At 37.5% G+C, this 23,370-nt stretch overlaps 1 protein-coding gene across 3 annotated transcripts; it reads left to right on the plus strand.

The window, feature by feature from the left end:
* The first annotated feature begins 20 nt into the window (after positions 1–20).
* Fam133b (family with sequence similarity 133 member B) lies at positions 21–22,581 on the plus strand. 3 transcript variants are annotated; one of them, XM_010603467.2, is made up of 11 exons: positions 21–450; positions 6,309–6,406; positions 8,392–8,470; positions 9,211–9,285; positions 9,408–9,440; positions 9,849–9,911; positions 11,207–11,299; positions 12,927–12,977; positions 16,313–16,405; positions 18,645–18,692; positions 22,483–22,581. In XM_010603467.2, exons 2-11 carry the CDS (start codon positions 6,315–6,317, stop codon positions 22,567–22,569), a joined length of 714 nt encoding a protein of 237 aa, XP_010601769.1. In that variant the 5' UTR covers positions 21–450; positions 6,309–6,314; the 3' UTR covers positions 22,570–22,581. The 3 variants fall into 3 exon arrangements, with proteins under 3 accessions (XP_010601769.1, XP_033614346.1, XP_033614345.1); XM_033758455.1 differs by lacking the exon at positions 22,483–22,581 and adding an exon at positions 906–1,043 and having other exon boundaries at positions 18,645–19,119; XM_033758454.1 differs by lacking the exons at positions 21–450; positions 22,483–22,581 and adding an exon at positions 470–1,043 and having other exon boundaries at positions 18,645–19,119.
* Positions 22,582–23,370: the final 789 nt, after the last annotated feature.

Below are 23,370 nucleotides of genomic sequence, written 5' to 3' on the forward strand. Positions count from 1 at the left end.
GCTCCCTTGTTCCCCACCCCGCCGCTCCGCGGGCCTGCTCCCCAGCTCCCTTCCCTCCAAGCAGTGGTGGCAGCGCCGGATTCGCAGCGCCGCGAGGGCCCGGTGCGGGAGGACTCTCTTCCGTCCTGCCTGGAATTCCTAAGTCCGGGCACGTCCATCCCGGCTCGGCGGACCTCGGCTCCTGCCCCCGGGACGGGATGGAGGCGCGGAGGCCTGGGAGACGCTCGCCGTGTAGGGAAGGGCGGCTTCGCGTTTGAGAGCCAGGATCACAGCGTTGGGTTTCGTGTCTCCAGCGGCCGAGCACTGTCTGGCACTAGTAGATCCTGCAAAGGGGTGAATGGCGTGAAAATAATTGGTTTTGGAGACCTGCACTCACTGGAATGGCAACTCTGGTCCCTCGGACGTTAGATAACCTAGGACAAGTTACTATTCTTCTCTGAGCCTAGCGGGGTTTGTTTTTGTTTGTCTTTTTCATATATAAAGGGAGATAATTGTTATCAATAACCTTGAGAGGCCACAAAAAGTAATATGCCCAAATGAATGCTTGGCATGAAAAATTACTACTCTAGTGAAAAAGATCCGCATGTAATTTGTAGCAGAAAGTAAACATAAAGGGAACAGTAATATTAGGTTGTAGCCTGACAGTTCCTGGGTTTGTGACAAACCACTAACAGTAAAATGAGGAAAATGAGCTTAAAGGTACTATCTTACAGTCAGTGAGCTAGCTTTTTTTAAATGATTATTTGCAGGTGCGTGTATGTGTGTTAAAAGAGCCTTGCTTTTATGAAGTCATGGCTGTTTCTTAAAAACGTTTTCGTTTCCTGTAGTCTTTCTGATTGAAAATGCCTAGGAACGCTGTGGTAGTGATTACAAGACTGAGAAATGTTCTTTTCTCCTGGCTGCAGATGAGGCCTTGCTGTAGTTCGTTGATGACCATTGAGTTGAAATGGGCTTGTGCTGGGGCACTCCAAGGTTTGAGGTGTTTGAGTGTTTGGCTCTTCTGATGTCTTGGTCTTGAATGCTTGGAAATTATCTAACTTAAGGTACAGTTTGCCATAGGATCCTGAAATGTTTCATCTCATGGGGAAGAAAGTTTTATTTAGTTTACACATCCCTTGAAGCATTTGAAAACTTGGGAAATTAGCTTCATTTGCTGGAGCATCTGGAAAACAACTTCGTGCGCTTTTTCTGATGTGCTGTCATGCACAGACTGCTCCAGTAACATTTCCTTTGCACTTCAAAGACTGTGGGAACAAACATGAAATTAAGAGTAGAAGACACAGAGGGCCAGTGCAGCAGAGAGGACAGCATGGGACTGTTCAAACTGGGACCAAAACTTGGCTAATCCAACCCTCTGTGCAATGCATCATAACTCTGGGCTTTTTGAGTATTTTTTACAGCATTTTATATTTACAGCAGAATCGAGGAAGGAGCAGAAATATCTCATAGACCTCCTGCCCCTGCACATAATTTCCCATCGTCAGCATCGCCCACAGAGTGGTGCATTTCTTATCACCGGTAGACCCACACTAGCACTTCTGTATTGCCCCAGATCGTAGTTTACATTGCAGCTCACTTGGTGTAGGACGTTCCATGGGTTTGCATCCATCATTATTTTATCATACAGAGCAGTTTCACTCAAAATTCTGCATGCTGTGCCTGGTCATTCCTGCCTTCTCCAGCCCTTGGTAACCATTGATCTCTTCACTGAATCCATAGTTTTCCCATAACTTTTTTTTTTTTTTTAAGTAAGTCTTGATTTTGAGTAACAAAATAAATGTGTCCAAACATATTAGTATTTTTTTCAGATTGTCTTCAAAGCTATTCAGGTTCTGTCTTATATCTGTGATACTATTATAGCATTAAAGATGATGGGAAACCGGGCCTGGTGGTGCATGCCTGTAGTCTTACTGTAGGATGAAGCAGGAGTATTGCAAGTTTGAGCCCAGCCTGGGCAGCTTAGCAACTTTGCAAGATCCTGTTTCAAATTTAAAAGGCTAGGGGGATACAGCTCAGTACAAAGCCCCTGGATTCAGTTCCCAGTACCACACAAAAAATACAGAATTACTTTCCCCCAAACCATTGAACTTTAGGCTGAACAATTTTTAAAAATAGACTTCATTTTTTAGAGCAGTTTTAGGTACAGAGCAAAATGGAGCATAAAGTACAGAATTCCCGTGTACAATAAGAACTCCTACACCTATACAGCCTCCTCCATTGTCAGTATCTGGTATCAGTATGATATGTATTATCGTCAGTGGACCTAAAGGACACATCATGATCACCCAGAGTCCACCATTTACATTAAGATTCCCTCCTGGTGTTCACCCTGCCACACACACACAGAGTCTAGAGTGTGTTCAGGCTGGCCTCGAATTCCCAGTCCTCGTGCCTCAGCCTCTTGAGTACCGGGATGACAGGTGTACATCACTGTGCCCTGCTGTCTTGGTGTTCATTCTTAAACATTTTAATTCTGGGATCTCTGAAGGGTTAAGTTCTTGATGCCCACCCTTTGGGCCTGTTCTCTGGATGTTTCCTTCATGTTCTTTTCTATTTGTGCCCTTTTAAAGAGATGTACCCACTAGATAAAATAGGAAAACAAAGCAGCAAATTAAATTCTGCACATTGTGTTTTAACAGTTGTGGCACATTGCTCTTTTCTTGCCTGCCCACGTATGTATTCCCTGAGCCCAATTTGCTGTCCCAGGTTTCGATAACAGTTTCATTCTGTTCCCCAAACTCGCAGCAGTTTTGAGCCATGGACAGTTCTAGTCACGTTAAGAACCCGAATGCTTGAGTCACAGGGTGGCCACATTTACATTGACTAACTCATATGACATGTTTAAAGAAGTGCAGTTTCCATATTTTAAATAATACTTAACCACCCCATCACTTTAATGTTGGAAACATTTTTCACACTGATGCTTACATGAAAAGGCTTTTTACTTTTGTAAAATTTTTTTGTTTTTAAAATTTTATGTGCATAGTAAAAAAGTATTGTTATTTAATGATTAAGAGTACAGAATAGTGTTTTGAATTGACCCTAGCATATAAGATACACTTTTGTTGCTATTGTGATTGAAATAAATAATTGAAATAAAGTATTTGAAGTGTATACATCAGCAGAATGAAGATACTGTTTACTGTCAAAAGCTTAAAGGCAAGCTTTATTACCCTTAACAGTAATTCATATAATTGTACTTTAAATTGTCTATAACTGAAAGTCCTAGGATGTGAATATATTACTTTATGATTATTTTTCTCTCAAGTGAAAATAAAGTTTGGGAAAGCAGTTTGACTGTTCATGTTAAGACTTTAATATATGTTAAAAATTTAAAAACTAATAGAAATGAAAAACTTACTGCAATGTTTGTGAATTTTAATATAGTACAGTTCAGCTCTCTGAATTGGAATGGACAGTAGTATTATGGTTGAGTGTTTCTTGTTTACCTTAATTGTACATATATATGTATATATAGAGTATGTTTTCCTTCATAGAGATAATGAATTATTTTAAATTTTTTATCCTCCACTATATGGAATGGTGAAAGGATGTGGCTTCCTTTACATTTTGCACATGCGTTCAGATTTTTTAAAAATTTGTAGTTATTTGTTAAGTGGCTTTTTGCTTTGCTGCAACTTACTTTGCTGTTCACTCGAGAAGTCTTGGGACATTCTTCCCAAGGGAAAAAGTCTTGGGACATTTTAGGACATTGGGAACTGTATAAGTCTGTAGTCTTCCTTGTTTTTCTTTTATTAGTTATATAGTATTTCATTTGGAGAATGTACTTTAATATATTTAATGTGCCGCAGTTTGATGGTGGCTTGCGTGTTTTCAGTTTTTGTTACTGTAATTTAATTGAACATTCTTTTTTACTTTTTATATATTTTCAGTCTTTGGAAGCAGATAATTTTTACAATTTTAAACCTCTTTCAAAACATTTTAGGGCCAGGGATTTAGCTCTGTGGTTCCACTGCCAGCTTTGCAAGCGCAAGGTCACGAGTTCGATCCCCAGTACAAAACAAAAAGACAAAAAAAAAAAAACATTTTACTATTAGGTAGCACTAAAATTTTGACATGGTGCCAAAGACGTAAGACAGATGTGAATACCACTTCTGTTTTACAAATTGTGGTCTTAGCCCACATGTTATACAGAACTTGCTTCCTCTCATTAGTTATTTAGGGGTGTTTCTTGGGCTAATAGTCCCTTCATTGTAGCCTTCACACCAACTAAATGTTTGGCAGAGGTGGTTGAATGAAATATTTAGGGTATAATAGTTTATATTTTTTAAATGCCTGTTTTGAATGAGGGATGTGTGTAGCTCAGTGGTGTAGCTCACTGGTGGGCCTGAAAGCTCAAGGTCCTGAGTTTGATCTCTGGTACAAAAAAAAAAAAAAAAAAAAGCCTATCTTTAGCATTGCTGTGATACCTGTATGCTCGAACATCTGCAGCATTCCTTCTTGCTTGAAGGAGAATTATGTCAAAGGTTTGTTTCTGTTCCCAAGTAATTAGGCTGCGTTTTTTTAATGGAAGTATATGTTTATGGAGTTTTATATTATTTACTGTGTCAGAAATTTTGAAGTATGTAACATTTGTTACAAAGGTAAAAATGGTTACTTTTACAGATTTTGGTAAATAAAATGCAAGAAATACATTATTAGGTACTGAGTAAAACTTTAAAATCAAACTTGATACTAGTAATCATTTTCAACCAAAAATAAGTTATCATTTTTACAGTAAAATATTATTTAAAAAGTAAGAGTTTTGTGTGTGTTGACTTGAATTAAATTAGGAAAACCAAATGTAAAGATTAAGAGATTGTAAGAAATGTAAAGATTAAAAATCAAATTGTAGCAGAGTGAATTTTAATAAAATTATCTCTGATAGAAACATTATCATTAAAGGCATTTTTCACTTTCTTCTTTTGGGAGGTGTTGGGTTTTTGTTTGTGTTTGTTTTTGTGGTACTGGGGGTTGAGCCTGAGGCCTTCACACTGAGCTACACCACCACCCCCTTTTTTTTTTTTTCAATTTTGAAACAAGTAATTTGTGATCCTCCTGCAGGGTGTTCGGATTAAAGGCATGTACCACTGTACCCATTCCTGTGTTTTAACTTTTTAAGAAATTAACAAATTGTTTTTCACAGCAACTATTTTATATCGCTACCAATAATGGTCAAGGATTCTAATTTCTCCACATTTTTGCCAACCTTTATGATTTTCTGTTGTTTTGATAGTAGCCATCCTTATGGGTGCCACATGACTTGTCTTGGTTTTTATTTCACTTTCTCTAATGAGTAATGATGCTTTAACATTTTAATATATTGTCAGGCGTGGTGGTGCACACCTGTCATCCCAGCACTCGGGAACCTGAGTCAGGGAGATAACTGAGAGTTCAAGAACAGTTTGAGCTACATACTTAGGGAAACCCTGTCTCAAAAAACAAAAACAAAACCCTTTTCGTGTGTTTACTGGCCACTGACTATATGTCTTTGGAGAGAAGTGTCTACTTAAATGCTTTACCCATTTTGAATTGATTTATTTGAAGCTTTTGTTGTTGTTGTTGTCGTCCTTGTAAGCATCTACATATCCTGAATGTTAATTTTTTCTCTGATACAGGATTTGCAAGTATTTTCTCCCTGTCTGAATTGTCTTCTTGCTTTTTTTTTTTTTTTTTTTTTTTTTTTTTTTTTTTTTTTTTTTTTTTTTTTTTGGTACCAGGGATCAAACTTGGGACCTTGTGCTTGCGGCAGAACCACTTAGCTAAATCCCTGGCCCTTGCTCTTTTGAAACTGTCCTTTTATGTACAAATGTTTTGATTTTCATGAAGTCTTCTTTTTTGTTGTTACCTGTATGTAACTTAATTTCTGATGTTAGCAGTTGCAAATGAAGTTGTCATTAATATAACACAGTATTTCCTGGGATGGTAGAATATTCCATAAATTCAGACTTAGCTCCTTTTAAGCTTTTTTGGGGATTGAGTTCCTTCATTTGTCAGCACATACAGTGCAAAGCACTTCACAGGTTTTTGAGCTTTAAGAGAAAGCATGCTTATACCTCTGTAGGGAAGAGGCACCACTGTTTCATCAAGTGTCTGTCAGAACAGCAGCACATGTCATAAAATAGTATTTCTTATCTCAAATTTTCAAGGCTTATAGATTAGATTTATTTTTATAATAAAATGTTGATTAGTCAGATTGTTCATGCTTAGTTGTAGTATGCATTTATAAAAAAGGCTGCTTGATATAAATGAGCTTTAACAATTTTAATGGTTCTTTAAATGCAATTAATTTGTGTTTTTTCCTCAAGGCCTACATGAATCCAATAGCAATGGCCAGATCAAGGGGTCCAATCCAGTCTTCAGGGCCAACAATCCAGGATTATCTGAATCGACCCAGGCCTACCTGGTATTTGTGAAACAATTTGCCTATTTATAAGCTTTTTTGTAAACTTTTAAAACTTTTATTCTTATAATTTTTATTCATTGTCAACTAATTGCCAGTTAAGTGATGTTTTAAAAGTAGTGTTTGACTATTTAGCTCATGCTTTCTTTTGAATGGATGAAGCACATGTGCAACTATAAAACATATGAACATCTACCACCCAGTAAATCTAAAACACTGCCCAGTAACCTTTTCATGGCAATCTTCTCTATCCCCTGAAAGACTTTACTTAACCTTGCCAGGGTTCCAAGCTATTTAAAATAATGAATTTGAGCTAGGTGTCATGGCACACACCTGTAGGAGATGGCACCTTTGATCCCAGCCTGTACTATTCATGATTTGGCAAGACATTACCTCAAAATTTTTGAAAAGGGGCTGGAGATGTAGCTCTGGGTTTCATCCCCAGTGTGAATAATCATGCCCTTCATTGATTTTAACCAGATGTTGGAAAGAAGGTTCATTTTTATTTCTAGTTTTATCTGCTGGCTTGTTAATAAGTTGGAAAAACTCATTGAATAACTCTGATCTTTTATAAATGAAGCGTCCTAGTATAGGCTTTATTATTTTGTAGTGTATTTTTTTGTTTTTGTTTTTGTTTAGGTTTTTTTTTTTTTGTTTTTTTTGGTACCAGGGATCAAACTCAAGTCCTTACACTTGTGAAGCAGGCGGCGGAATATTTTTTGTATTCTTAATAACCATACATTTTTATATATGACAAACTTCAGAGTTCTTAACTTCATAATCCTAAGTTGTCTTGGATGCTGCTTAGCAGTGATTAAAAGGTGTGCTTATGCCAGGTGTGGTGGAGCACACCTGTAATACCCACATTCAGGAGGCTGAGGCAGGAGGATTGCCATGATTTCAAGGCCAGCCTGAGAAACAGCAAAACTGACTCAGAAGAGCTTTAAAAAAAAGAAAGATGTGCTTATTTATAATAGGGACTCTTTCTTTTGGGTTAAATGGGAAGTAAGCCTTTACTACTCTGAAGTATTTGAGTGCTATTGTTAACCATTGCAATATACTAGAACAAAGCATATTTTACCTTTACAATGAAGAGAGGTATGAACTTGAAAGAGGATGTGCTCAAACAGGCGTATGATTTGTGTGTCAGAGTTAAGCCAGTTCTCAGGTTGGTTCATTATAGGACTTATAGAGTGTCAGCCAGTAGTCACACTTGAAAGATTAATTACAGTGAAAGAATACCAGGCACAGCCAGCAATGGGAAAAGGTACACGGGTTGAAGGCCAATCACTAGTGTTGGTCAGACTACCTGTCACATTTCAGAATCCCAGATTCCAAGAAGGATGGCAGACACTCAGCCTGCTACTAGTGTCTGCTACTCAGACACTACGTTGTCTATACACAGTTTAGGAAGTAAGCAACTCTTAATCAGTGAATGGTAATAACCCCCTAAAATCCAAATTGCCAAGGTCTTGCCTTGGGCCAGTCTTGTAAGCAAGCCTTCTCAGAATAAGCAGTCAGGATGCTGTGTTAACTCTTCCCTGCAGACAGGTCAGGTATGTTATAAAATGGGAGATTTAGTATTCGAATCCAGAAGTTTAGTCAAATAGCTTGCCCTAACACTGAAACTTTCAGCTTTATAACCTTAGATTTCTTAGCTTCTCTAACCTTCAGTTTCTTTATCTGAAAAACTGGGAGTAAGTACTGACTTTTCTTACAGGGTTATTGTGAAGGTTAACTGTATTTAAACAGTTGTATGTAAGTGCTCAGATATTTGATATGTTAACTCATAATTGATGTTTAAAAGAGGAATGATTCTGATAGGCTTTATTATTTACATAGCTATGAATGTAGAAATTTAAAATATATTAATATTTGAATGGAGGTCTATTAGTAAAAATTTAGTTATGAAATTTTTGTTATCTTGTTTATGAGCATCAATCAATTTGAAGTACTTGGAATATTATTTGTACATTCTGTTTTTTAAGGGAAGAAGTGAAAGAGCAACTAGAAAAGAAAAAGAAAGGCTCTAAGGCTTTGGCTGAATTTGAAGAAAAAATGAATGAGGTTTGTAAATAGTACTCTTAAAGAAATAAAGGGCATAAGTCTTGAGGTTAAGGGGGCTCTGTTTTTTAGGACTTCTGGCATATTAAGCACATGTTTATATTTACATGCATGCTTTCTTAAAAGAATAACTGTCTTGTAATTAAAATTATCTACGTTGTCTAAATGTTGGATTCTTCTCCCTGCATTCCCATTTACCCTGAGTTTCCATGGTGATGTTTGCTTGTTTTGTATGTAATGTATATGTAGATATATTATGATCAACCATCATGTAGATCAATTCAGCTTTTACAACCTAGAAAGAGAATCTTGGTATCTTTGTTAAAAGGAAAAGAGGCCCCAGCCTCACTAATAGTATCTTATACCTCTCCTTATGCACTGGAGAATTCCCACCCTCAGTATCTGCTAGAGAAAAAGCTAATATAGACTCCTTTGGTGATACCATCAAGAACTAGTACCTAGAGCATCTATTTTTGAAAAAAGATCTCACTAGGTTGCCTGTGCTGCCCTGGAACTGCTGGGCTCAAAGAAGCTTCCTGCCTGAGCCTACCTAATAACTAGGACTGTAGGCGTAGACTGCTAAGCCCAGCTTGGACTACCTCTTGCCTGTAACCTGAAGCTGAGATGGGTGAGAGATATGAAAGGATGGAGGGAGGGAAGTACTGTAGTGGTTGTTTTTCTATATTACATCTGTTAGAAGGGGGCTGATAGCCTCTATTTGTGTCTGTGCCCTTTTTTTACAGAATTGGAAGAAAGAACTAGAAAAGCACAGGGAGAAATTATTAAGTGGAAATGAGAGCTCATCCAAAAAAAAGCAGGTAATACCATTTTTACTATAACTTCATACTTGAGTTTTCACAGTAATGCTATATACTACTATTACCAGATAGATTTGAAGATTCACATCAACTTATTTAGACTTGTATTTGTTTCCATTTAGAGAAAGAAGAAAGAAAAGAAGAAATCTGGTAGGGTGAGCAAAAGTTTTCCATTTTTCTAAATGTTGTAATTAAGAGCCTTCAGAAAAAGTAAGAATAATTTATTTAACATGTATGCTCAAAGCTGTCTTGGTCTCTAAATGATGGTGCGATGGGTGGTGAGGTTGTTAGTGACAGGAGAGAAGGATGCCAGTCTCCTTGTAACCTGGCAACTCCTCAGTTGCTATTAAAAGAAGGCAGCTGATGACAGTTGCCACATATGTTGTCACTTAGTTGAGTCTTTTAGGAGGAGGTATATGACTTAAGATTTAGTATTTAAAATCTGACAAATATGGCATCTGTTTCTTAAACACAAGATTGATTTTACTAAGTACTTGAGAGACTTAGTAAAAGAAAACAATTTCCGCATCTCACAAGCTTTAATTGTTTTGTGCTTGGTCAAGTATTCATCTTCTTCTTCATCAAGCTCTGATTCTCCCAGCAGTTCTTCAGATTCTGAAGATGAGGTAAGATTTGCTTAAAATCATTTGTGAAGTAATATCTCTAACCTACTTAATGTCAAGAGGAAACTACTGTGAAATCTCTCTTAGCAATGTTTACTTGCAGGCTCTGATTAAGAGCCCTGGCATGAGTGAATTAAATGGTGAGATACTTAAATATTGGTGCATATGTATATTTTAAGTTTTCTAAACTTGTTTAAAAAATCAGAAGAAAAGATTTGAAAAATCTAAAAAAAATGATGTTGGACCAAATGCTCAGGATTACATGTGATTCAAACCAGTTGCTTTTTTAAAATACAAAGTGGTGTGTTACATTTATAGCAACTAAAGCCAAGAATCCTGAAGGATTTAGTTCAGTGGCACCATGCCTGCCTGGCAAGCACAAGGTCCTGAGTTTGATCCCTGGTACAAAAAAAAAAAGCCAGGTATCCTGGTTCACACCTACAATTCCAGCACTGTAGAAGGCTGAGACAGGATGATTACAAACTTGAGAGAGGGCTGGGTATTTAGCTTAGTGGTTCTGCTGCCTGCCTCGCAAGTACAGAGACCCGAGTTCCATCCCTGGTACCCAAAAACAAAACAAACTTGAGTGAGACTCTATCTCAAAATAAAAAGAGCTGAGGCTTGTTCTGCTCCCTGCCTCACAAGCACAAGGACCCGAGTTTGATCCCCGGTATGGAAAAAACAAAAAAACAAAAAAACAGTTGAGGCTATAGCTCAGTGCAGAATTCCCACTACCAAAAAAAAAGTAATTGGGCTGGGGATTTAGCTCAGTGGTTCAGTGGCCTGCCTTGCAAGTGCAAGGACCCAAGTTCAATCCCTGGTATCAAAAAAAAAACAAAAAAATTAATATATGGTTCTTTTATTAAATTGTGTTCATTAATAAAGTTTTTATCCTCTGGTGTGAAAAACTACAAGTGTGAATTGTATAACTGTATACAAATTGTATAACTGATAAAGTGAAATAGGAAGAAAGGGGCTAAAGGTGTAGGGGAACTGGGAAGGGTAGGGGAAAGGAAATAAGGGATAATGGAAAAGGAAAAAATGGAAAAAAGTCTTTGTAAAGAGGGGAGGATGAAGGGGATGAATGGAGGGCAGGAGTAAGGGGAATAAATGAGAACCAAGATCTGTCATGTAAAGGTACAAGATCCCAATGATAAATTTAACTGTACTGTATACTTAAAAAGTACCAGTAAATTCAATAAGATTTAAAAATAATAATAAAATAGTTTTTCTCTTAATAAAATGTATAAATTATATTTCTGAAACAAAGCATATGTTTCTGAAAATCTTTTATGTAGGAAAAGAAGCAAGCAAAAAGGAAAAAGAAAAAGAAGAACCGTTCACATAAGTCTTCTGAAAGCTCCATGTCAGAAACTGAGTCAGACAGCAAGGTAAAAAAATTACTTAAATTATTAACACTTTTTGATGGCAAAGACCTTTAAGTTTTCCTTTTAGTTCTTCCTGCCTTACCCACTTACAAGTGGAATTATTTAAATCCAGGCTGACCAAAACTTGCATATTTTTTATTAATTTGTATAAGATAATATATTTGTATAAGATAATATCAAAATGACAATTTTATCAAATTATTCTATACAAGAATCATATGATTGAAATGATACCTCCCCAGGTGATGCTCAAGATAGCAGGTAAAGAGAACTGCCCCAAGTGATAACTTGGGGTACACTGTTAAGTGGTTAAATTGCTGTCAGAAATGAGATACTGTTTGATTTTGTACTTTGATGTTCTGGGCCACTTAACCTATCTATGTACCTTGCCATGTACCTTGCCATGTACCTTGCATGTAGCATTTAAGAGTTCCCTCCGAGTACTTTCATATGTATCACATATGAAATTGTGTTACTGAAATGTGATAGTATTTTCCCCATTTTCTTAAAGAAGTTGTAGTTCAGAGAAGAAAATCTTCTTTAAATTCATAATGGCTAGTGTTAAAATTGGAAATTGAATCAGCATCTGTAAATATCTGGCCCAGTACCCTTCATGCTGCATCATTCACAAGTTTGTTTTGTACTGACATACCCAGAATTTTCATTCAGTCTTTCAAGATCATTTTTGTAAAGGCATGCAGTATTCAGTAAAAATGCTGATTCCGTGAGCCAGAGGTGTAGCTCATCGGTAGCGTGTGTGCCTCGCATATGCAAAGCCCTCTGTTCAATCATCTCTACCCGGAAAAAAAGAAAGTTGATTCCTAGACTCTCATTTCCAGAATCTGATTTTTTGTCTGATTAGACTTAGAAGTAGCATGTATATTTTAGCAGATGCCATATGTGATTCGGATACAGGGGTGTTTGTGGACTATAATTTGACAAATGCTATACTAAGGTCTCGGGAAACTAAAGTAAAATGTTTGTATTTTATAGATTTTATCTACTTGCTTTAGTGAACTTTGTTCTGACAAAATGCCTAACACCTAAAAAGTACTCAATAAATATTTGTTTTCTCTTTGTCTTTTAACCGTAAGTAGTGGTCTTACAATAATGACAGTCAACATTCATTGAGTGCCTACTGTGTGTGGATCAATTCTTCTGAGCGTTTGGAAGCTGACTCATTTAACAACCTATGAAGTAGTTGCTAATCCACTTTGTGCATAAAGAAACTGAGTGTTGAGGAGGTTCCTAGCTAAAATTAAGGAATTAAAAGCAGAAATTCTTGCCTCCTCACCTGATGGAGGAGTGCGGGCAGATTGAACCAGTAGATGTATGAACAAAGTGTGATTAGATCTGCAGTCCAGAGGCAGAGGCGGGCAGTGACATGAAGTCCTGCTTTAAACCTGTGTGTATTTCAAACAGTCTTAGGGGTACATAGATTTGATAAATGAATAAGTCATTGACTTACAAGCAAATGCCTACCTGACATATTTCTCTTGTAAGAATAATGTGCTGATATAGTAAACTTTCTCACTTCTAGAGCCTATCAATTGTTTTGAATTTTTGTCTTTGTTCTATAATGGTGTATTCTTTACATTGAACAGTGATGTATATATGTCTGTCTGTTTAGGATAGTTTAAAAAAGAAGAGGAAGTCAAAGGATGCAACGGAAAAAGAAAAGGTAACTATTTTTACATTACCTTAGGATATCTGTCGTACAACATTTAATTGACTTCCAGAAATGAACTATAATGTATACCTGTTTTTAACTTGAAGGTATTTTGTTTTTTTTGTTTTTTTGGTTTTTTGGTTTTTTTTTGGTACCCCATGGGGCTCAAACTTAGGACCTTGTGCTTACGAGGCAGGTGGCAGAACCACTGAGCTAAATCCCTGGCCCCTTATTTTGCTTTTATGCATTTCATGTTTATGGTAAAGAAATTTTTTTAATTTGCTTTTCTTTTTGAAGGTAAAAGTCAGGAGATTATTCCTGTGGAAAGTTTGAATTTATATTATTTGATGAATTATCTCAGATTTTAAGAACAAAATAATGGAAATCGAACATTTCCTTTATTCCCTCAAATGGGCATTGCTGCCACATTGGCTTCTGAACCAGACCCTCATGCTAGGCGTGTGCTCTACCACTGAACTACGTCCCTAGCTCTTCTTTCTTTTCTTTTTTAGAACAAGTGATACAATTTTATTTGAGTATGAAAAAATTTAAAATTTTGCATCCAGTTGTATTTTGTGTTAAGTCGATGAAAATGTGGCAGAAGGTTGGACGAGCTCTTTTCAGTGCTCTTGAGGTATTTAAGCGACACATGCAGCTTCAACGCTTTAATTAAAAGACTTATAATACAATATAAACTTGCAACTTTCCGTTCCTTTTTTAAAAATTTTATCTTTATTAGTACCTGTTTGTAGTACAGGATGATCACATTCATCATGGGGAGTTGGTGCGTGCATTTTTAAACAGGCTTCCCAGGTTTCGCAGGCTGGCTTGTGGTCCACCTTGCATCAGCTTCCTGAGTAGCTGGAATTATAAGTGTGTAACCTGGTTCCTTTAGGCATTTTAAGGGAGGCCCTCTAAGTTACAAAACATCAGGCAGCCCTGGAGGCTGAGGCAGGAGGATCACTGATTTTGAGGCCAGCCTGGGCTACATAGTGAGTTTAAGACCAACCTGAACTACATAGCAAGACCCTGTCTCTAATATGTACATAATACATATATACATACATGCATGCATGCATGCATACGGGGCATGGATGTAGCTCAGTGGCACTGCGCCTGCCTGGCAAGTACAAGGTCCTGAGTTTGATTCCTTGTACCAAGAAAAAAAAAAAACATACATACCATGGACATGTGTTCAAATTGAGTATACCATAGATAAATTTGTAAAATAAATCTTTATTATTGTAAGTAGATATTTATTAATCTTCATTTATGACTTAGCTTTTTTTTTTTTTTAAACACAGGGTCTCTGTTGCCCAGTCCAACCCCAAACTGTGCCCAGAGATCCTCCTACATCAGCCTTCTGAGTAGCTGGGACTTTGGTACATGGCATGATTCATCTATAGCTAATACTAACTAATTACTGTGTAGTAAGTGGTCAGAGGAAAAAACCATATGATGTCAATAATTGCCCAAAGGATGTATTATAATTTAACATTCATTTTTTATTTTAGTTGCACACATACTTTTAACATGAAAGTAACCATTTACTTTATAATGGCTTTGATGATCAGGAATAAATATACATAGAATACTAAAACAACTGCATTGTGATTTTTGAATTACTTCAAATATCCCATATAATGAATATACATGTACATATCAGCTTGAATGTTTTACACTCTTCAAGCTTTTGGGGGTTTTGTTTTGTTTTGGTGGTGATATGTTTTTGTTTTTGTTTTGGAATTGAACCCAAGACCTGGTGTATTCTAGGCAAATGCATTTCTCCTTTTCCACAATTACTGTTACTTTTCTGAGGTATACCCGGGACTATAATTTCGGTGTTCTGGGAGGTGCATTTAACTGAATGATATTTTGCTCACCAAAGTGCTTGTTGATAATTTGCATTCCTGCTGGTAGTGTATGACAGTCCCCTTGTTTCACATATGTGTCGGCATTGTGAGCCTTCATTTTGCCAGTTGAGAGTATATAAGGATTGTGCCTCTTCATGTTTGCATTAGCATTCAGATCTGTGTATAGTTTTTACTCACCTTTTTTTTTTTTTGGTGGTGTGGGGATAGGGCTAAGGCCTCATGTGTGCTCTACCACTGAGCTACATCCCCAGTCCATATCTTTTCTGAGTTGTAAGAATAATATATTTTGGGTATCAGTTTTTCATACACATGATTGACAATTTAAGTCATATCAATCATTGGTTTTAGCCCCATTATTTAAAATCATTCTGAAAGTACTAGGTAATACAATATGCGATTAGAATATGTCCCTTGTATAATAGTGACCAAATATCCCTAGTAGGAAGAAAATATTTCATTTATAAGAAATATATAAGTATATATTAATATAATTATATAACTATAATTCTGTATGATTACAATTATATAATACATAATTAATATATGAATATTTATAAGTATAAGAACATTTTAAAGACATGAACAAGACTTATTTGAAGAAAGCTGTGTAAATTAATGTATACATGTAAGATAAGTTAGCATTTCTGTTTTGTTTTGTGACAAGGTCTCACTATATATGTAGTTCAGGCTGGCCTTGAACTGTGTGGCCCAGGCTGGCCTTGAACTCTAAGCAGTCCTTTTGCCTCAGCCTCCTGAGTGCCGCACCACCATACCTGTCTAATTTTTATTTCTTAAAGTGCTTCAGTCCCTAAGTACTTCTCCTAGTCTGAGTCCCTTCTCCTTCCTTAGAATTACTCATTTTCTCAACCTTAAAAACACCTTTAAGATGTTCATGTTTTTGGTGGATTTTGTTTTGTTTTGTTTTGTTTTTTGATACAGGAGATCAAATTCAGGACCTTGAGCTTGTGAAGCAGGTGCGATGACACTGAGCTAAATCCCCAGCCCAAGATGTTTTTAAAATGTAGACTTAATAATTTAAATGTTCTGAAGGAATTGCTGTGTAGAGATCCTTTTAGATCATCTTAGATAATTACCCATTGTTTTTTTTTTCCTACAACAGTAAGTTGTTCCTAAGTCTATCTAACCCTGGATAGAAACAAAAGAATTAGAATACAAAGGACCCAAATCTTAAAGCATCTATATGGCTTCTTTTGACTTCAAAATTCTCTCATATGTAAGTTAAGGAAATAAGGGGGCTGTTGCATATAAATGGATATGTAGTTCTTTTCAAGTTATTTAATAAGATTGTTGATTTATTGGAACTAAAGATGTAAATCTTGGTAAATGTCACAATTTTTAGGCATTTCTGAATTAAAAAATAGGTGATTTTGTGCTAATTGGAAGAATTAAATAGAATTTGGAAGCATAAAATTTCTGTGGGATAGAAAGATATGTGTATTTCATTTTTCACAGGACATTAAAGGATTTAGTAAAAAAAGAAAGATGTATCCTGAAGATAAACCTTTATCATCTGAGTCCTTATCAGAATCAGATTATATTGAAGAGGTGAGTAAAAGAAATGAGTTGTTCCATTTCAGAGTAAGTCCTGCATTTTTCTAGAAAATGATTATGTGACTATTTTGATAATTAACTGTATTCCCACACACTATTCCAATCTGAAGTACTTTATTTTTCTAATGTTTTCCTATCATACTACCATTCTGATTACACAGAAGAGTTTGTATAATGTACAGCAAATTGAAACCTAGTATTTGCTTATATGACTAAAGATAGAACATTGCACACATTGACCTTGGTTTTTTTACTGTAAAGCCAAGGAGGACTATAAGTTCTTCTTTGCAGTCCCTGTCAAGTTTTGTAATCTGTTAGAATTACAGCCCATTCTTAGTTAATTTCAGGTCAATAAGTGATCTTTAAAGTATTTCTTTCTTGATCTTGGTTTCCTCATCGAGGAGCCTAGCATATTGTAACGAATGAGATAGATGATGAGTTACAGGGGGCCTTAAGTAATACCTGGAACAGAGGATATAGTCCCCAAATTTGGTGGAACAGTAAGCCCTAACCTAAGGTTGCGCTAGAGCCACACACCCATCTCCCACTCACAGCAGTGTAGTCTAAAGAGTTGGGGTCTGGCCTTTCATTGTAAGGGCAGCCGAGTGCCAGCTGGTTGTCCTGACTCTGTCTCCTCTGTGTGCCAGAACCCTCCTGCTTCCACCCTGCCCAGCTCTGTGTCTGCCTTGTCCCTCACCTACCACTCCCTGAGCTCCACCTCTCTGTTTATGCCTGTCTTTCTGATTTCACTGCCTGTGATCCTGTCAGGCCTGTTGCTCCCATCCTGTAGCAGTGTTTTACAGTGCTTCCTGAGATGAAATTCAGTGCTAATAGAAACTGCTGCTTTAATTTTTTATTGCTTTCCTGTAACAGAAATATAGAAGTAAAAGTAAATAATATGTAATTTTCTAAAATTCTATTTATATATTTATAAAATTGTATTTTGTTACGTATGTGCTTGTGTGTGATAACAGAAAACATAAAATCTTCAGACAAAATGGAGGAAGTAGCTGGTACATTTATGTCCTTTAGAAACTACTCATCATCATTGCTGCCAGGGACATTTTCCAGAATGGTAGAGAAAATTTAGCTCTGAATGGAGTTAAGTTCTGTCTTCCCTCTAGTTATAAGTTATGTGCATCCCTGTGGTATGCACTGTATATTAAATTCTGAATAAAAGACTTTGTGTTTATTTTTACAATCCATTCACTGTCTGTATCATCAGCAGGTTCGTTACTGACTCTTGAATTATTAGTAGCCAGCATGTACAGGAGTCCAGAACATGGGTGACAGCAGCCCTCGTCTCTGCCTGTTGAAATACATTGGCAGTGTAGTTGCTGTCACCCCAGTCACAACAGGAACCGCACGGGTGAACCATACAGCTCAACCTTCAGACAATTTTAAACTCTAGTTTATATTAATTACATTTGTTACCTAATAAGTAAAGATTATTCTAAAATGTCTTTATATTTGGATTTAACATTTCATACACATGCGCTTTAGTATATTTAAATCCAGTAGGGGGCCAGGGATATGCTCAGTGGCACCACGCCTGCCTGGCAAATGCAAATCCTGAGTTCAGTCTCTGGTACCAAATAAATCAACCTAATATGTTACACTTAAAGGTCAAAATAAAATGGGGTGACAATTGTCATTTAAAGGGATGTGAGGGAGGTGCCAGGGTTGAACCCAGGGCCTCGTGTATGCTAGTTAAGTGCTCTACCACTGAGCTACATTTCCAGTGCTTCTTATTTTAATACAGGTGCCTAGGCTAATAATTTTGTTTATGCTAAGTACACTTTATATGTAGCTACCATTTGTTGACACCGTAGATCACTTCTCAGCCTTTTGGCTAAGATCAAACGTTGACATCTTAGACTAAACACCTCCTATTTTGCAGACACTGCCCCTTACAGTGTTACTTCCTTTCTTATAGATGATGAAGGTGAGGTAGGATTCCGTTCCTGGTCTGTTATTTCAGAGTTCATGTTTTTTTCCCCACAGTACCTTACTTCTTTTTTGGGTGCTGAATGGGACTATGAAAAGCCCTTGGAGCTCTAAGAATTTTCATTTTCTTTTTTTATACATTTTTCATCAAAATCGTATACCTATAGTGTGATTTGTTTGTACGTGTAACTTGAAGATGCAGGATATACATATTAGGGAATGAAAAAAGGTACTGAATACAAATTACATGTATTTTCTTCTCTTCAAAAAAATTTCCACTTTTTAGGTACGAGCAAAAAAGAAGAAAAGCAGTGAAGAACGAGAAAAGGCAACAGCAAGTATCTCTTATCTTTTTACGTAACAGCGTCATTTTGGTTTAATGCACAGGGAGCTGTGTAATAAAGCATGAGCAGGAAATGATTGGGAAGGGCCTGGTTTTTAGCAGCCTCGCTGAGTGGAAAGTCGACTGGCTTGGGACGAAGGAAGAATGCTGTGGTGGCAAACATGCAGCGTCTGTCCCAGGGTCTGACCTTCAGAAATAAGAGCTCAGACTTCCATTTGACGTTTTTAAGCTATAATAAAGTATAGCTTAGGTAGAAAAACCAGGAATAACAACAGCAACAAAGCCTCTTGAAGCACGGGCTTCAAAAAAAGACCAGAAAGGAACAACATAGGACTCATGAATACCAAGGGTTCTGTTAATAGTTTTGGTTTTGGTTTGGTTTGGGGGTTGTTTTGGTACCAGGGATCGAACTCAAGACCTCGCACTTGCCAGGCAGCCACTGTGCCCCTAAGCTAAATCCCCAGCCCTTGTTAATAGTTTTTAAAACCAGCTCTGCCATCATGCAAATTGTGAAATGGGAAAGGAAAACGAAGAGACGGCTTAAGGAGGGAGGAAGCCATATCCAAATGAGAAGCAAACCAACAGAGAAACCATTGACAGATTTTGAAAGAGCAGTGCCTGCCCCATCAGCAGCTCACATAAGGGTCTTCTGTCCATGTGTTGGTTGTGGCCTTTGGCAGCATCTCTTAGGGAGAGGTGAAAAAAGTGAGGGCAGCATCAGGATGGACTTTGCTTAGCTCTTCAGATGAGAAACCCTTGGTTTTAGGAAAGAGGGTTCACCTGGGAGTGTATGGCTCAGAACACTGCATCTGTTTTAAGACCAAGGTAGCAGGACACTTGGTGTTTTGTTTTTTCTGAGTAGGGAAATAATTTAAGTGAAGAATACTCTGGGCTGATTCAGATTAATTGCAAGGCCTAACAGGCTTACTCCATTGTGGATGACGTTTCGTTCTTGCACTTTCATTGTTGACCTTCCACCCGCCTGCACTCAGATCTGTGTAGTTCCACGCTGCACCTAAACACGATGGATGATGCAGTGGGTCTGAGAGTGACCGGGCCTGCGAGGCTACAGAAGCCTTCTGTGAAAGACTGGGCTGTGTCTCAGTGGCATAGTGCTGCCTAGTACACTCCAGCCCTAAGTCTGTCCTGGCACCACAACAGGGTGGGAGGAGAAATACTATCTGAGGAAGTAAAATTCAACTGAAGTCTGATTTACAGGAAAGAGCCAAAAAAAAAAAAAAAAAAAAAAAGAATGGCCTAGGCGAGGGAAGAGATGGATATATGCTGGGAAGTGCTTAGTGTATTGGAGGAACTGAAAGGTAAACATAGCTTGCACCTGGTGTCTGAGGGGAATACCTTATAATGAGGTTGGGAAGGAAGCACAGGCTGTACCATGCGGCACTGTGGTAGGGTTTTAATTAGAATGTTATGAGAAACAGGATTTTAAACGAAGGGGACCTGAATACAACTATTTTATTTTTGGTACCGGGGATCGAACTCAGGTCCTTGCACTTGCAAAGTAGGTGCTGGAACCACTGAGCTAAATCCCTGGCTACCTGACATTTTTTAACAGGCTTTGGCAGAGATGAGTGGACTGGTGAGGAATGATGTTGTGCTATAGTGCTGGTATAAAAACGGTACTGGCATGGCTGGATTTGAGGCATGTTTTTAGACCTAGGTGGTAGGACTTGGTAGGTGCTTTGGATGTGGAGAATATAGTTTTGTTTTGTTTTTTTAAAAAAAAAAAAAAAAAAAAAAAAAGTTTTCATTAAATTAAGAAAACTTTGAGTATTTTTACAAGTATTTTTTCCTATCCCTCTGTCTCTTCTGAAACTCTAATTACATATAGGCTGCTTGATCTTATCCAAGAGCTGAATAATATAATGTTCAATTTTTTCCAGTCTTTTTTCCTGTGTTTTTCAATTTCACTGATCATTTCTATTGTTATATCTTCAGCTCACTAATCTTCTGCAGTGCCTACCATGCTGTTCAATCCAACCAATGTTGTTTTTGGTTTTTTGGTTTTGTTTTGTTTTTTTGTTTTTTTGAGACAGAGTCTCACTATGTAGTTGAGACTGACCTGGAACTCACTGTGTAGCCCAGGCTGGTCTTGAACTCATAGTGATCCTCCTGCCTCAGCCTCCTAAGTGCTGGCATTGCAGGCAACATCTAAGTATTTTTTTCAAGGCTCTTAAAACTTGAGTTCAAAACATGAGGCTGATATAAAGATGTGGGTGTCTTTGATTCTTATATGGAATGTAAAACGTGACTGGAAGAGCGCTGACGAAGAAGGGAAGGAAGCCCCAGAAAGGTTGAGGACAGAAAATAAATCTCTGTGATAAAAGAAAACCAGCAAGGTGAGGTGGTGTAGAAGGAAAGTGTGCATTTTTAGAAGGTCACTTAATTTTTTGTTTTGTTTTATTTTTTATTTTTTAAGACAGGGTCTCACTATGTAGTTGACACTGACCTGAAACTCACTGTGTAGCCCAGGCTGGTCTCAAACTCACAGCAATCCTCCTGCCTCAGCCTCCCCAGTGCTGGGATTACAGGTGTGTGCCACCACGCCCGGCTGAAGGTCACTTAAAAGCCCAGTGGGGCTAGGGATGTAGCTTGGTGGTACAGCACTTTTCTGTCATGAAAGATGCACTGGTTCAGTCCCCTAGAACTGAAATGAAGGGATGAATGAATGGCCAGACTATAAGGTTTTGGACTCTGTAAAATTCCCTGTATATTTAAGTGTGTGTTGGAAAAAACGATGGTGAAAGTCATCTTAATACTACAGAACGGAAGAGCCTGTGAAGGAAGATGGTCACTGGTGGTGCCGGTGATGAGGAAGTAGATAGGAAGCTCTGCCGATTTGTCTCTCTTGCTTTTAGTTTTGTTGTCCTTGCACTAACAGTTTGGTGCCGTTGTTCTGAGAATTTGTGTCTCTGGAAATTCTGCTTATACTTCTCCAGTAGAACCGCTCGGGCGTTGGAGAGTGACAGAATTCTATCTCCCTTTTACCCGCTCAGAATTTGATGACTCTCCCTAGGCATCCGGCAGCATTTCCCTGTAAAATCAAGCTTCTCTTTTCCTAAGCGACACACTTTTTACCTGTACATCATCATTTTATATTAGTGAGTTGGAGTTAGTAATTAGTCTACCAGTCTGAGCAAGCACAGTATGTTTCTGCTTACTTTAAAATAGCAAATTTTTCTTTTCTCTGAAAACTGTCACTTTAGCAAAATAATTATGCTTTACTGTGGTATGCTAGCAAAGCATAACTGATGATGTAATCTGCAGTAGCTGCAATTGTTTGCTTTTCAGAATTATGTAACATAAAGTTATAAAATTATAGGACATGTAGCCGTACATGGTGGTGCACACCTGTAATCCCAGCACTCGGGAGGCTGAGGCAGGAGGATCGCTGCCAGTGTGAGGCCAGCCTGGGCCACACAGTGAGTTCCAGGCCAGTCTGAACTGCACAGCAAGACTCTGTCTCAAACACCAAGAAAATTATACAGCATGAAGTAAAGCAGTTGATAGCTGCTTCACTTGAATTTATTTCCTACAGGAAATTTTGGTAGAGACTGTGGCAATGTGCTAATGACTTAAAGAGTTGTTTTTCTACTAAAACAAGAACTCAGTCCTTACAGGATACTGTTGTTGAGACATTTTTAGAAATGTTTTGTGTTTACTTAGTTATGTGGATTGAAGTCGCTTAGAAGTGCCACAGGAAAAATGTTCTTAATTTGCATTTTTTCATGTAATAATATCTAACATTGAATTATCTTTACAGGAAAAAACAAAAAAAAAAAAGAAGCATAAGAAACACAGTAAGAAGAAGAAAAAGAAGGCTGCTAGTTCAAGTCCTGACTCACCATAACATTAACAAAAACCAGGATTCCCTTATGAAGAAAGTGCAATGTCTAAGGAAATTTCAACTGTGAAAATTATGATATATTTACTAAACTGCATGAATTTTCTTGTTTTTAGAATTGTTCTTGGACTATTCAATAGCCACTCAGATGCCGCTATGTGAAAGGGCCATAATTGTTGCTTGCTGCTTGAACATCTACTTTTTCTCCTCCAGTGCGTGATAACCTCGGGAGATAATACACTGCAGTCATACTAGTGGTTAAGATATTTGGGGATAAAGCTAATATTTTTGACTAGAAGTATCTAGTGGTAAATCAACAGAAACTGATTCTGGGTACATCTTTAAGATGTAATCAGAAATGGCCAGATGACTCTAGTTAAATTTTTTTAAGTAGGGATTACATTGATATTTTGAATTCCTTACTCTGTAGATAGGTATAATTTTTCCCTCTGGTATACTTTTATTTACATCGGGAAGGAGTTTAGGGTGGAGGGAGGGGTGGTTTGCTATCTCTTTAGCTAGCAGAATAGTGTGCCTTTGATCCTCACACATCTACTTTTGTGGACACAGTAGCCATGCTTACTGGGGAGGTCAGAGCTGGGTACCAGCAGTCTTACCTTTTATTAAGCTTAATGGCATCCGTGGACTTTGTCATATGCTGTTTGAGTGAACCAGAGAAACAGCCCTTTACAGCATGAGAAAGCCCCAAAGCTCTGGGTTTACCTCCACATCAATAACAACTGAATATTTTTTAGCTTTAGAATGTGTTATATCATTTGAATTAATTTTTGACTATACTTTGGCTTT

This window comes from Fukomys damarensis, unplaced genomic scaffold, assembly GCF_012274545.1.
Source record: "Fukomys damarensis isolate Sample0158 unplaced genomic scaffold, DMR_v1.0_HiC HiC_scaffold_4, whole genome shotgun sequence".
In the NCBI taxonomy this organism is placed as follows: Eukaryota; Metazoa; Chordata; class Mammalia; order Rodentia; family Bathyergidae; genus Fukomys; species Fukomys damarensis.

Coding starts and splice junctions, on each gene's coding strand:
- Fam133b (XM_010603467.2), top strand. CDS start 6,315: ATGAATCCAATAGCAATGGCCAGATCAAGGGGTCCAATCCAGTCTTCA. Junction 11,300..12,926: donor AAACTGAGTCAGACAGCAAG/GTAAAAAAATTA, acceptor CTGTCTGTTTAG/GATAGTTTAAAAAAGAAGAG. Junction 12,978..16,312: donor ATGCAACGGAAAAAGAAAAG/GTAACTATTTTT, acceptor CATTTTTCACAG/GACATTAAAGGATTTAGTAA.